Raw genomic sequence first — 13,965 nt, forward strand, 5'->3', positions numbered from 1 at the left:
ACTCTTTGCTTGTTTACCAGTTAGCCGCTGCTAAACTCCTGAGCTCCGGTTTAAAAAAGTTCCGTTCGGGCGCCGACAACTTCAACATGAAAGCCTGAACTCGTGCCCCGCCCCCCAAACCCCCCCTCAACCCCCCCACCGACTCGGTAAGACACACCGAGAACTGCCGGTTTGAGTCGTTGAACTGCACGTAGCATGTTTAGCTGGTCACCTCGGTGACCTTTGACCCGGAGAGGAAGCGCAGCAGGTGGGAAACACCTTGATCACAACATCTGGATCAGAACACCTGGATCAAAACATCTCCCTGGTCAGTTGGCGCCTCTCGGTTCATCTGCCTGCTGGTTATTTACCTTTTACCAAATACTATTAATCTTAAATCTGCTCACATAGTTCAGGTCTGTTCATCAACATTGTATTAAACTTTCAGAGTATTATTCTGGAGAACAAAGGTTTAAACGAGCCGTTTAAATGTTTTATACATTGAAGTTTTTAGCTGTTTGATCAATTTTAAGTTTCTTTATTTTAGGTTTTCATCTGTCAAAACCATTGGAACTTTTTCAATTTAAGTCACTGAAGCTATTTTATTGTTTTCCAAACCATTGTTTAAGCCATTTTAATCATTTCAGTAGTAGTTTTAACAGTTTTATTGATTTTATTTGGATTATCCCATTTGCTGTTGAACTTATTAGTTTTCTTCCATTATTCAGCAGCAATTTTTACTGGATTCAGTTGTTTTAAGCCTGTTAAAGGATATTAAGAGTATTTTAAGCCAGTTTAACTTTTTCAGCTGATGGTTCAAGCACGTCACTCTGCCTGAAATTAATGTTAAGATAATTCAGTTTGTAGTGTGATGCAGCTTTAAAATGTGTGTTTTATATTGAATTGGTGACCGTGTTCCTCCGGTGTTTTCATTCCAGCGTCCCGAGCGACGATGGCGAATCCGTTCCGAGCTGAAGTGGTTCGACTCTACAAGAACGTGAGAACACAGACTGTTGATGTTTCCTTGTTCCGTGTTGTGAACGCATTTTTAATAACTGCACAAGTGCTTCGGGTTCAGCCGAAGAGCCGCTATCGACAATCGATCGTTAATTCCTATCGAACTGACAAGAGTTGAGGGAGTTTCTTCAAAATGCTGCCTCGATAAATAGAAATGATCGTTTCAGATAAAACGGGCATCGATTGCTGTAAATACAAAGCAAATGTTGAAATGGCAATCGTGTGCAGAGGCACAGAAACCAGTACGACGTAATACTTCATTTAAACCGTCTAGTTTAAACGTGGCGTAAGAGTTCAGATCTCTGAAGTGCTGCTCAATGACGATTGCGACTGTCGATTTAGTCGGAGACTTTGTTCTGAAAACGTTCTGCTTATATTGTGTAAAGCAGCAAAATCGCATCGCGTCAATAGGACCTGAGTCAGCACGGTACAGGCAGTACCTCCAGAGGCCATAGGGGGCAGTGTTGAGCTCATTAAAGGCAGTACCTCCAGTGGCCATAGGGGGCAGTGTTGAGCTCATTAAAGGCAGTGCCTCCAGAGGCCATAGGGGGCAGTGTTGAGCTCATTAAAGGCAGTACCTCCAGTGGCCATAGGGGGCAGTGTTGAGCTCATTAAAGGCAGTACCTCCAGTGGCCATAGGGGGCAGTGTTGAGCTCGTTAAAGGCAGTACCGCCAGTGGCCATAGGGGGCAGTGTTGAGCTCATTAAAGGCAGTACCTTCAGTGGCCATAGGGGGCAGTGTTGAGCTCAGAAGCCTGGATGAAATGTCAAAGTGGGGGAACAACTGTGTACCAACAAAAAAAACAAAAAAGATTGCAGTGAAGGGAGGAGCCGCTCTCATTCATCCTGGAAACTCAATCGACCAATCAGAGCGCGGCAGGTGACCTCTCCCCCGCCCCTCCTCCTCCTCCTCCTCCTCAGCTCCTCTACCTCGGCCGGGAGTACCCGAAAGGCGGCGACTACTTCCGGGACCGTCTGAGGTCGGCGTTCGCCAAGAACAAGAGCGTGCGGGACCCGGAGCAGATCCGGGCGATGATCGCCCGCGGCGAGTTCGTGTCCCGCGAGCTGGAGGCGCTGTACTACCTGAGGAAGTACCGCGCCATGAAGAAGCGCTACTACGACGACTGAACGCTGGGGAGGGAGATCATCTTTATTCTACACGGGTCAGTGTTGGATTCAGCAGCAGCGATAAAAGAATAAAAGTATAAAAGACACAAAGACGAGTCGTTCTTCGCCGACGACACACACGCATACACACACACGCACACGCACACACACACACACGTGCTCACGGCGTCGCCATCGAGCCGGCGCCGTCGCTCAGGTCAGCTCGGCAGATTGGACACGTGACGTTCTCCTGCAGAAGGAACAGAACGGTCGTCGGTACCGGCGGACGCCGGGGAGCTTCGTTCATCCAACGAGCAGACTCGTGTTAGCTTAGCATCGGCGGCGGCAGCGCACCTTGAGCCAGCGGTCGATGCACTGAACGTGGTAGTCGTGGAAACAGGGCAGCATCCTCAGCTTCTCTCCGTCGGAGTACTCACAGAAACAGATGTGGCACCTGCGGACGGAGACGACGCGGGTCAAAACGGACGCGCAGCGTAGCGGCGGGTCGTCGCGTAGCGGCGCTGCAACTCACTGCGTGTTCCCGCCGGCGCTCGCGGAGGCAAAGTGCTTGGTGGGAAACCGCTGGATCTCCCAGCGGCTCAGTTTGCGGGTCACCACGGCGCCACGGAGCTCCTCGAAGTCCAGCAGCGCCTAAAAGCGACGAGGAGAAACGGTTAGCCCTCGCAGCGCTACGCCGCTAAGATAGCATTGTTGCTAACTTACTTGTTGAAATATCGGTCATTGATAAAACCCCCTCACAAGTGAATTCAAGAGTATTTTTCATACATTGTCACTTTAAAGAAAATGTGTGTACCGTTAGCCTTTGAGCCGCGAGTTAGCTCACGGCTAAGGTTGAACCAAGAACTCAAACTGGCTGAAAAGTGGAAACAAACGCCGGTCCTCACTCTCACCTCATAGTTGTTTTCGTCTGACAGGTCGAGCTCCGGGGTCACCTGGCCCCGCCCCCTTCTCCTGGAGTGACCAATCAGCTCTGTGAACAACGGCAGCCAGAAAATGTTAGCTTAGCATTTCCTTTAAAACTGAGGCAAGGAGTGAGATTATGTCTAGAATGAACCTAAACAAGTATCCAAGATGAATATTAAGAGAATAAAAGGTTGTAAGCTGCAAAACCTCCGCGAAACGAAGGAACTGGAGAGTTAGCTTAGCGTAAAGCTAGCGGTACCTTGCTCCGCGTGCACCAGAGGAGTGACGGCGGCCAGGACTTGACTCATCCAGTGGTTCTCCATGTAAAACTGCAAACATACATAAATACTTTTTATGCCTGAAAATAGTAAAGATTTTAAATGTGGCGTTCCACAGGGATCCATTTCGGGAACTGTAGTCTTTTGGGAATCGTTGAAGTTACGCTGCTTCTCACTCTGTGGCGGTCCTGCTGGTGATGATGATGATGATGATGATGATGGTGACGGTGGTTTCTGCTGTGGGGCTCTGACTCCTCTCGCTCAAACTGCGCCTGAGTGAACAAACAAACAAGCATCATTCAGGCTCCGCCCCCTCAGGCGAGGCTCCGGCGGTGTGGCGGTGTGGCGGTGTGGCGGCTACCTGCAGACTGCGCGCCAGCGCCTCGTCTTCCTCCAGCTGCACCGAGCGCACCGCCGCCTCCTCGTCGTCGCTGATCACCACCGGCTCCGCCTCCTTCTCTGTGGAGGAACCGACCAATCAGAGGCCCTCACAGTCCCTCCTGTCTCCTTTCCTACCCACTTTTCCTTAAGGAAAGGTGTTAGGAGGCTTCCTAACATATAGTATGAGGAGACGGGAGGGACTGTTAGGAGACGGGGGGGACCACTAGGAGACAGGGGGGACCGTTAGGAGACAGGGGGGACCGTTAGGAGACAGGGGGGACCGTTAGGAGACAGGGGGGACCGTTAGGAGACAGGGGGGACCGTTAGGAGACAGGGGGGACCGTTAGGAGACAGGGGGGACCGTGAGGAGACAGGGGGGACCGTGAGGAGACAGGGGGGACCGTGAGGAGACAGGGGGGACCGTGAGGAGACAGGGGGGACCGTGAGGAGACAGGGGGGACCGTTAGGAGACAGGGGGGACCGTTAGGAGACAGGGGGGACCGTTAGGAGACAGGGGGGACCGTTAGGATGCACTCAGTGTTTCACTGAACTCTTGGTCAGCGCAGTTCTCCTCACTGTGGGTAGCATTAGCATTGGCGTTAGCCTACATATACAGTAGCTGAGATTAGCATTAGCAACCTTAAATAAAGGTTAGCTTCCCTTGGTAGGAGTGTGTGTGTGTGTGTGTGTGTGTGTGTGTGTGTGTGTGTGTGTGTGTGTGTGTGTGTGTGTGTGTGTGTGTGTGTGTGTGTGTGTGTGTGTGTGTGTGTGTGTGTGTGTGTGTGTGTGTGTGTGTGTGTGTGTGTGTGTGTGTGTGTGTGTGTGTGTGTGTACCTGTGCAGGTCAGGGCTCTCTCGGCCTGCAGCCAGCTCCTCTCCTCTGCAGTGAGGAAGGACAGAGAGTCGGAACGCGACGTACTTTCAGTCTCCGTGTGAGTCGGCTGGAGGACCGACACCCGGCTCCTGGGGGAGGGGGAGGGGGAGGAGGAAGAGGAACAGGTGGAGGAAGAGGAGGAGGAAGAAGAGGAAGAGGAGGAGGAGGAGGAGGTGGACAGAGGCGTCTCCAGCCAGGTGTCGAGGGGAAACCTGGCGAGCGCCGAGGCTGGGAAGAAGTCCCCGCCGGGCCTGGCGAGGCACCGGCGCTTTGACTTGTGGCTGAACCTTCGCTCGCCCTCCGCGGGGGGTCCGGACCCACCGAGCGCCGCCTGTGGACGGGAGACCGTCAGCCGGGCCGCCGGGTCGCCTGGCGGCAGGAAGAACCGGGGCCGGGGAGACTCACCGGGCTGGAGCGCTCTGCCGCCGGCCGCCGCCGCCTCGGACGCTTGGCGAGCTGCGGACTGATGAAACACACGTCAGACCAGAGGAGGAGGAGGAGGAGGAGGAGGAGGCAGAGTCCACCGCCAAGAAGCAGGATGAAGGCTTCTCCTCCTCATCATCACACCCAACACTGCAATCAATGCAGTGAATTTCTGCTCCACACTGGAAATTCACGTAAAAGTAATATATTGTGGCTCTGCAGCGCCACCTTGTGGTCAGAAGTCACTTCCTCCAATGTTTGGTTTTTTTATTTTTTAATATGCGTGTCAAACGTCTTTCCTGCCGCCTCCGCCGTCAAACGGAACAAAAACATTTGACCAAACTTGATTATCTATTAGTTTTTCTGCTGGATTATATTGTGATTCACTTCATTGTTGTTCATATCTGTTATTTTAACATTATTAGCGTGTGGAGCTTCTTCTTTTTGGTTCACCCTCACTATCCATTTTTAAAACTCGTCTTAAAACCCATTTTTATTCTTTGGCTTTTACCTCAGCGTGAGACTCTGCTCTGGTTTTAGTGCCTTCGTTTTTTTTTTTTTATTCTTTTAACTTTTTATGTTTTGTTTATTGTTTTACCATCTGATTGTTTTTATTGCTTATACTTTTTTATTGTTTTAATGTTTTCATTTTGCCTCTTATATTTTTATTTCAACGTACAGCACTTTGTCTCAGCTGCGGCTGCTTAAAGCGCTTTATAAATAAAGTTGAGTTGAGTTGAATTGGTTTTATAGCAGTTTGCATCCACGGCTGTTCCGTTACCGCCCCCTGCTGGTTCTATCACTCCACGTCAGTCCCATATTATAATCGCAAACCCATATCAGAATGTTAAAATATAATTTAAAAGTCTATTCCACGCCTATATTAAATACATAAAATAATTTTCAGGAAGTGACGTATCCCCTTGAGACGCTACTTCCGGTTGTCGTGTGGAAAAAGGTCTATTAAACACACTTAGACATTTTCTACCCCCTTCCTCCCCACATCACTGTATCTTTCTCCCCTCATCCCTCCATCATGTCCCACATTTCCCTCGTTCTATTCTGTAGTTTTCGCGGCGTTTTTCATGATATAGAGAGAAAATTAAAACCTGGGGGTCTCCGGGACCAGCATGGACAGATCCTCCGGGCCCAGCAGGCAGCCTCGGTTCAGCCCTCCGGGACTGTCCGGGTCAGACGAGCAGGGGCTGGACGCCACCATCTCCTCCATGGCTCCCTGCTGCCGCTGCACCCGGATCCCCGCAGCGGACGCCGGGACTCGCGGACACCGGCTCGAAGGTCTCTGGTCCGCGGGGGGGGGGGGGGCGGGCTGGAAGAGAGAGACGGAACACCGGGGGGGAGGCTCGTTAGCTCACTTTAGTTCCGGCCGGAGCTCCGGCCCCACATTCCCGCCGCAGCCGACATTAAGACTGTGTGGGGGAAAAAAACAAGTACCTGTGTTAGGAAACCACTTTAAATCGTCCTTTTCTCCGGTTTGTCCAAACAGCGCGACAGTTTTTCTTTTTTGAGCCGCGGCGCACGGAGATCGTCTGGACTCGTTTAACTCCGCATCTGATTGGCTGAGCCACCGGATGCCAGCCAGTTCTTAACCAATCACCGCTTCTCGTGGGTTCCAAAAAACGGAAAATGCAAGTTTCTAGGCCAATCAGAGAGAGAGGAGGGCGGGGCTTACTTCACACACGACGATTGTGTATTTCCGGTAATACAAGGAAAAGTCCCGAAAATACCGAGTTTATTTTGGATTAATTAAACTCGTCGTTCTTGGTTTTGGTATTTATTTGTCCATTTATTCATTAATTCATTCAAATCAGTTTTTAACCACTTTACCTGGTCTGTCTGAATTAATCTGATACGAATCTTGACTCATATTGACTCTTACCTTACATGAAAATAATTTATTTTTTTGTGTAACACGCGGAGGATCAATGATGTAAAGTCTCTCCACATGAAGAGACGTTTATTGGCGAACTTTGTTGTTTCTATAGTTAAATAGGCAGTACAGCGCCTCTCCCTTCCACTTTGTATGGGACATTTTTTTGGCACGATGACAAATCATCCTAGAACATTTCATGCGATTTAGGTGAGTGTTTTTTTTTTTTTTTAAACGAAAAGTTGATAAATACAAATAAATACACGCAGACGAAAACATAGTCGTATCGGCCAAACTCGAGCATTAAAACGGACCTGCAGTTACAAACAGCCACCAGGCGGTGGCAGCCGCGTCCGGGTCTCCCGGAAGTGAACGCAGAAGAAGAACTCTCCCGCTCCGCGGCGGACATTAAAACGGAGGCGGGAGTCTCAAAAGCGCTCACTTCGCTGCCGGTTGCTGGTTGTTTTACCGCACAAATCGCCGCGAAAATGGTGAGAACGAAAGCCGACAGCGTCCCCGCATCATACCGAAAAGGTACAGTAACATAGTTCATGCATTTGTATTGCACCTTCTCTTTTAATACGGAGTTTATTTAAGAATTGTTCCTTTTTGTAACGGACCCTGGCGGGCTCGGGCGCTCACAGAAAAAGTGCAATCATTAAGTTTAAGGACGGGTTTTTTTTTTTCCCCCCCGCATCACAAATAAATATCCGTTTTTATTCGGAAATGGTATAAATATGCGTGTGTGTGTTTGTGTTCGAGTTGTTTGTCACTGCGTTAAGATCCAGTCCCGTTTGGACGACAGCCTCCCGCCAACATGGAGGAAGGAGCCGCTCCTCTTCTGGTCGTTTAATTTAATTTAAATAAGTTAAATGTCCCGTTTCCACCAGATATAACCTCAAAGATCCGAATCCCGTCCGTGTCAATGGGGAAACATCCATGCTGTGTTTTCTAAAAGTTGTAATGTCCCGAGTTGTTACAAACTGGCGCCAGTTTCGAGCTTATTGATCCCATCCCACCAAACTCCGTTAAAATATTTAATACTTTTACTTATTTTTTCGTGACACGTCAAATAAAGTGTATAAAATGAGCAAACGTGGTGACATTTCTCGTCTCTGGCGCCTTGCGCTGATTTCGGCTCATATTGGAATCGCTGTTTTTTTTTTTACTTACTGGTGATAAAAGCTGAACTTTAGACTCTGAATTGAGATAAAAGTTTATTCCTACAAACTCTATTGAAAATTAACAGAAACTTTCTTCGTTGTTGTAAAAAAATTATAATTATAGAATAATTATTTCAGTCGATGTGACTCAACCTGTTTTTTACAACCAAAACTGTGATTTAAATTCAAACTAAACTCCATAGAGAGAAATAAAAAATAAAAAAAGAAGCTTCAGGTGTTTGTTGTTTTCTGCAGAAGATTAATAAACAATTTTCTCAACTAGGATGTTTTTATTCATGCAAATTGACTCTGATGCACTTATTTTCCTCTTAAATCTCTTTTAACATGCACTTCAAGCTTTTGGTACAGGATTCGCCTTTTTGCTGTTTTTTTTATTTTTAAATTTTTTTTAACCAAACGAATGATGAAATTCTTTTGATTTCTCTTTGCAGCCGTCGCAGCTTCGGCTCCACGCAAGTCCTTCGGCTCCAGTTCGGCCAACGCTTCGTCCTCCAGCTGCCCGTCGCCTTCACAAGGTCCGTCCTCCACACACACACACACACACACACACACACACACACACACACACATCAGGGCCGCGGAGACCAATCCATAAGCTTCATTTTAATATTTCATACGCTACAGGTGTAATTTCTCAGATCTTCATTCCTATGAATGCCAGATTTTGGTTGTTATTTTTTAAATTGACTCCAACAATGAGCTGCAAAAAAAAAACAACATCTTCACGAGTTGAGGAGCAAATTTAATCCTCCAGATCCACAAGATGATGACAGAAGTTATTCACTCTTTATTACCAGTAAATGAAGAACAAGTGAGTCGTCTTTCACTGCACGTATGAGTTAAATCATCAGTGCCACAAAACCATTAAATGAAGATAACAGTGTAGAGAAATAAACCACGTTGTGACATTGACGGCATAATAAAGTGTAAAATCTTCACCTGAAATGTGGGTTTTACGGTATTTCTGTCAAACTGTTTAAATTTTAGTGGCATGTTACTGATTCGGAGTCGGGGGGGAAATTCTCTATGTGACGCAAATTCACATTTTCTTCTATGTAAATCCAAAACTTTGGGTTTTTTCCTGACGCTGCAGTACCGCCGCCTCGCAGCAGGGGGCGGTACTGCAGCAGGGGACAAACTAAAAAAGGGGAAAACTAGTTTTCCTGAATTAAAAAAAAAGGGAATTCCTGTATTTGTGATTTAAAGTGTCTTGGTTTGCGTCGCAGCCAAGGGCAAGTACGCGGGGGGGAACCCGGTGTGTCCGCGGCCCACCCCCACCTGGCAGAAGGGCATCGGGGATTTCTTCGGGGGGCCGCCCCGGAACCCCGAGAAGGAGAACCGGAAGCCCGGCGAGGAAGAGGAGGAGGAGGACGACGAAGAGGCGGGGGGCAGCGGCATGTCCAAGACCACCAAGAAGTACGTCCGATCGCGTCGTTTTTTTTGGGGGGGGGGGTCTGGTTTTGAAAGTTGCGTGTTTTTAAAGGTGCGCTTGTTTTGTGTTTTACAGGAGCAGACCGCTGCCCGTCGAGGACGAAAACGAAGACTGAACAGGAGGAGTCTGGGCCCGTTTCGTTTTAATTTTTTCAATGTACATCTGTATATAAATGACTTGTCAGCTGGTTTTGTATAGTTCAATAAAGTTGTTTTTGTTTTAATGTTTTTTTACAAACTTGTTGATGAATTTCGTCAGTTTTTCAATGTAAATGAATAAGTGAACACTTTTATTGTTCCCAATGATTGCATTCACTTTCATATTTCTCCAAGATGTTGAATAGAATCGTCACTGTTTAACGTGAATATATGTTTTACTTTGTCCAAGTTGACTTTAATGCAATTTTGTTCTGGAAAAATAAAAATGAACTAAAAGTTTACTACTTTTTTTTTCCCTTAATGTTTCAAATATAAGTTATACAATCTGTTTAAGAAAAAACAAAAAAATTTAAACCAGTTCAGCTCGTTTTTCCGGACCAAATTGTTCCTACCGGAAGATCCCGGTACGGAAATCAAGCGTACTCCAGACTTGCGTTCGTCGAAACGGAGTTAATTTCATTTAAAAATTACACGAACTTATAAGAAAGTTTTATCTTTGTTGCATTAAAATCGAGCTTTAATCCACGTCATTTGTTTATAATGATAATAAGGTTTCTGAAGGAAGTCGACCCACCGGGAGGTGCTCGTGTTAAAATCGAACGCCCCCCGTTTTGACATCTACGGAAGCCCACGAGGTCGATTCGGCTTGATTTGAGGGAGTTAAACTAAACGCAATTTTGTTTTTTCCTTTCGAGTTCAGATTAATTCCTCTAAACTCTTCGGTTAATTTAAACGCTTCCGCGAGACGGGGGTGCGTTCGTTTTACACCCCGCCGGCGGCTCGACCAGTGACCCGCCGAGGACGGTGACGGATTAAACCGGCTGAATTGGAACCGGAGTTCGTCCCCGGGTTGAGGAGGCTCCGGGACCGGTTCTGACCCCCCCCGGAGGAGGTGTTCGTACCGAACCGTCCCGGAAGATGTCTCCGCCCGGCGGGTTCCGGTGGACGGTGGTCGTCCTCACGTGCCAGCACAAAGACAGCGTGTACGCCTTCCAGCGAGGTGAGCGCGCGTCCCGCCAAATACACGATCTCTTTTTTTTCTTTTTTTTTGAATAAAAAAAAAAGAAAGACATTTTTAAATACATTAGTCATTCCAATTTGCTTTTATAGAGAAAATAGAAAAGCCCAACATAAAAAATTAAATAAAAAAAAATACACGATCTCTGCCGGGGTGCAGTACCGCCCAGCGGCCTGCGGGGGCGCTGACGGACGGGGAATCTTTATCATACGTCATAAAATCGCATTACTTCTGTAGAATTTTGAGTATTTTAAGGTGAAATATCACAGGAAGTAATGAGAAAAAAAATGAAATGAACAAGCTCTTTTTAAAAAATTTTAATTTACATATCACTTATTGTGTTCTTTTATTCCAAATATTTTTAAATGCAAAAAAAAAGTGTATTTTTTTTTATGACAGTGAGTTTGCAGCTGGAATGCGATGATGATGATGATGATTATGATGATGATGATGATGATGATGAGGCTCCTCTTCCTCTCAGAGTTGGAGCTACGGCAGCAGCGAGGCGATCTTCCACCGGGGGCGCTGCTGCTCACAGTGAGGGACCGCCAGCAGCCGGTGGGCAGCGGGGGGGCCACGCTGAACGCCCTGCTGGTGGCTGCGGAACACCTGAGCAGCAGGGCCGGACACACCGTGAGCACACACACACACACACACACACACACACACACACACATAATAAATGTGTGGCCATCAAAGTGTGCAAAAAGTCCTTTTATTTTAAAAGTGCAGATGATAAGTGGCTCCAAATGTAGTCGTTCATCCTTTATTGTGAAAGACGCAGAAGGATTGGGGCATGTTTGACTTCCTGTGTGTGTTTTTGTTCGTCAGGTCGTCACGGCCGACGTCCTGGACGACGCCCACGTCCTCATCCTGCACACGGTGCGTCCTGGCGTCTTCGCGATATGGTGTCTTCGCGTCCTGGCGTCTTCGCATTATGGCGTCCTAGCGTCCTAGCGTCTCCGCGTCCTGGCGTTAAGAATCGTCGAGCCGAGCGCCTCGCCGTCTCCCTGCTGCCAATCACAGTCCGGTTTCCTCCCACAGGGGCGGGACTTCCCCTGGAGCTCCTGCAGCAGGGCCTTCTGCTGGCTGCCCCTCCAGAAGCCCGACCAGAAAGTCCAGGCCCCCGTCTGCTGCCTGGACCTGCTGCTGGACTGTCTCAGTCAGCAGGTGGGTGGGGCTCCTCAGGGTTGGGTTCCTCTGGGTGGAGTTGCTCAGGGTCGGGTTCCTCAGGGCGGGGTTCTCAAGGTGGGGTTCCTCAGGGTGGGGTTCTGAGGGTGGGGGTTCCTCAGGGTGAGGCTCTTCAGGGTTAGGGTTCCTCAGGGCGGGGTTCTTCATGGTGGGGTTCCTCAGGGCGGGGTTCCTCAGGGCGGGGCTCCTCAGAGTGGGGTTCCTCAGGGTGAGGCTCCTCAGGGTGGGGTTCTTCAGGGTGGGGTTCCTCAGGTTGGGTCTCCTCAGGGTGGGGTTCCTCAGGGTGGGGCTCCTCAGGTTGGGTCTCCTCAGGGTGGGGTTCCTCAGGGTACCATGTTGGGTCCGCCACGGTTCTTCACAGTTCTTTGTGCGTCCCTCAGATCTGTCCCGGTTCCCCCCCGGGGGTCTGGGTCTGCAGCACCGACATGATCCTCAGTGTGCCCGAAAACTTTGGTACGTAGTACTCGAAGTACCACAGAGTAATCTGATTACACCCCCGCATAAACTACACAGTGTGTGTGTGTGTGTGTGTGTGTGTGTGTGTGTGTGTGTCCTCAGCCATGTCCTGGTCGGGGTTCTCCGGCGTCCGCGTCGTGTCGTTGCCCGGCGACGTTTCCTTCGCCGCCGACCACGGCGTTTACCTGTGCGACTCTCAGGTGCGTTTGTCTCGCCCCGCCTCCAGACGATGACATCACAGCCCCCCTCCACCCCCACCCCCGTCCCAGAACGTTCTGTCTTTGTCCCGTGCGTCAGGGCGTCGTCCGAGACATCGTCTACCGGGGGACGGAGGACCAGATCCAGAAGGCCCTGATGCCCGACGGGAAAGTGCCGCTGGTGCGTTCGCCTCCCGCCGTGACGTGTAAATCAAAGCACAAAGCACAAAGTTTCTTGTGCTTTGTGCTTTGACGTGAAAATCAAAGCACAAAGCACAAAGTTTCTTGTTGTTACGGCAGTGAATCCAGATCAGCGTCCACGTGGTATAAAGTCACATCAGACACTGTAAACCAGTTAAAAAACCTTAAACAGCGTTAATTTAACAGAGTTAAATCAGGGGAATTATTTTTAAAAGATGTAATTAAACTTCTATAAAATGTTTCCCTGCAGGTTTCTGGTCCCGTGTTCTTCAGCAGGTCCGTCTCAGAGAAGCTGCTTCAGACTCACGTCTCCCCGCCTCTGGACGGCTGCACCTACCTGGGCCTGGACTCCGGAGCCCCGCCCCTCCAGGTAGCCCCGCCCCCTGTAGCCACGCCCCTCCCCTCCACTGTAGCCCCGCCCCTCCCCTGTAGCTCCGGGCTCAGGAGCGTTTTTACACCGCAGACATTTCAAAGCAAACACACGTTTGTGAAAATGATTTGACTCCGTCGTCATGGAAACAGGAGAAAACGAAACTTTCTGCAAACGTCCGGAAGCTCTGCTGCTAGTTTCTCTGCACATGCTCAGTAGAGCCAATCAGAACAAGGGTCAGGTGGAGGTTAGACCAGTGTTTTTTAACCTTTTTTGAGCCAAGGCACACTTTTTTGTTTGGAAACATCTGGAGTCACACCTCCACCTGAAAATGTTAAAATGTTACACTCTGCAGCCTCTATTAACAATATAAAGTCTTTCTCATCAAAGTTTTATCAACAGGAATCCAGTAAATCCAGAAACCAGGACTTTTTTTAATAGTGCCTCCCTCAGTGTGAAACCTGGACCTGATGGATGAAGAGCTGAGATCCTGGTTTTCAAAAACTTCTCCATCACTGTCACTGACACAGTACTTTGATACAAGATGGTAGCAGGAGGTGGAGATGAACCACACTGACGTCTGTCACTTTACATTTCACCGGCAAAGTTCTGTGCTGCCCTCTAGTGGCGAAGAGTATTTATACAGGATTACTCTGCAACACAGCAAATGTTTTTTTTAGAAAAAAATGTGAAATTGGATCACTTCCGACGGCACACGTGACTATATCTCGCGGAAACACCAGTGTGCCGCGGCGCAGTGGTGGAAAAACACTGGGTTAGGGGAACTACGTCGGTTTCTGTCAGTTTTGCATAAATGGACATTTGATGTTTTCCAAAAAGTTTCCGTGAGCAAAGTCTCCCCCTCAGATCTCTGGAGGTTCTAGTCGCT

At 48.7% G+C, this 13,965-nt stretch overlaps 4 protein-coding genes across 5 annotated transcripts in view; 3 read left to right on the forward strand and 1 right to left on the reverse strand.

The window, feature by feature from the left end:
- On the forward strand, positions 1-2,213 carry lyrm5b (LYR motif containing 5b). 2 transcript variants are annotated; one of them, XM_080504297.1, is made up of 3 exons: positions 1-307; positions 918-976; positions 1,917-2,213. In XM_080504297.1, the coding sequence occupies exons 2-3, from the start codon at positions 932-934 to the stop codon at positions 2,121-2,123; spliced, it is 252 nt and encodes an 83-aa protein (XP_080360423.1). In that variant the 5' UTR covers positions 1-307; positions 918-931; the 3' UTR covers positions 2,124-2,213. The 2 variants fall into 2 exon arrangements, with proteins under 2 accessions (XP_080360423.1, XP_080360424.1); XM_080504298.1 differs by having other exon boundaries at positions 1-146.
- Positions 2,214-2,218: 5 nt separating this feature from the next.
- LOC308136481 (uncharacterized protein) lies at positions 2,219-7,278 on the reverse strand (the record flags this gene model as incomplete). Its single annotated transcript, XM_080504819.1, has 11 exons — positions 2,219-2,352; positions 2,457-2,556; positions 2,635-2,753; positions 3,014-3,093; positions 3,286-3,355; positions 3,481-3,576; positions 3,666-3,763; positions 4,520-4,889; positions 4,964-5,021; positions 6,091-6,308; positions 7,198-7,278. 11 exons carry the CDS (start codon positions 7,276-7,278, stop codon positions 2,284-2,286), a joined length of 1,359 nt encoding a protein of 452 aa, XP_080360945.1. The 3' UTR covers positions 2,219-2,283.
- Positions 7,279-7,306: 28 nt separating this feature from the next.
- pclaf (PCNA clamp associated factor) lies at positions 7,307-9,735 on the forward strand. Its single transcript, XM_080505372.1, has 4 exons — positions 7,307-7,403; positions 8,485-8,568; positions 9,280-9,469; positions 9,561-9,735. Exons 1-4 carry the CDS (start codon positions 7,358-7,360, stop codon positions 9,598-9,600), a joined length of 360 nt encoding a protein of 119 aa, XP_080361498.1. The 5' UTR covers positions 7,307-7,357; the 3' UTR covers positions 9,601-9,735.
- Positions 9,736-10,329: 594 nt separating this feature from the next.
- fcsk (fucose kinase) overlaps positions 10,330-13,965 on the forward strand; it is a 32,375-nt gene continuing 28,739 nt past the window's right edge. The window contains exons 1-8 of the mRNA XM_080505092.1: positions 10,330-10,643; positions 11,143-11,294; positions 11,493-11,543; positions 11,706-11,831; positions 12,233-12,305; positions 12,411-12,508; positions 12,606-12,686; positions 12,957-13,076. Coding sequence (XP_080361218.1) covers positions 10,562-10,643; positions 11,143-11,294; positions 11,493-11,543; positions 11,706-11,831; positions 12,233-12,305; positions 12,411-12,508; positions 12,606-12,686; positions 12,957-13,076 — 783 coding nt within the window. The 5' untranslated portion in view covers positions 10,330-10,561. The remainder of the gene's footprint in view (positions 10,644-11,142; positions 11,295-11,492; positions 11,544-11,705; positions 11,832-12,232; positions 12,306-12,410; positions 12,509-12,605; positions 12,687-12,956; positions 13,077-13,965) is intronic.

Source organism: Blennius ocellaris (genome assembly GCF_963422515.1).
Source record: "Blennius ocellaris genome assembly, chromosome: 11".
Classification (NCBI taxonomy): domain Eukaryota; kingdom Metazoa; phylum Chordata; class Actinopteri; order Blenniiformes; family Blenniidae; genus Blennius; species Blennius ocellaris.

Bases quoted from the DNA above. Each gene is read 5' to 3' on its own strand.
- lyrm5b (XM_080504297.1), top strand. From the start codon at position 932: ATGGCGAATCCGTTCCGAGCTGAAGTGGTTCGACTCTACAAGAAC. The intron at 977-1,916 runs GTGAGAACACAG...CCTCCTCCTCAG, and splicing joins TGGTTCGACTCTACAAGAAC to CTCCTCTACCTCGGCCGGGA.
- pclaf (XM_080505372.1), top strand. From the start codon at position 7,358: ATGGTGAGAACGAAAGCCGACAGCGTCCCCGCATCATACCGAAAAG. The intron at 7,404-8,484 runs GTACAGTAACAT...TTCTCTTTGCAG, and splicing joins CCCCGCATCATACCGAAAAG to CCGTCGCAGCTTCGGCTCCA. The intron at 9,470-9,560 runs GTACGTCCGATC...TGTGTTTTACAG, and splicing joins ATGTCCAAGACCACCAAGAA to GAGCAGACCGCTGCCCGTCG.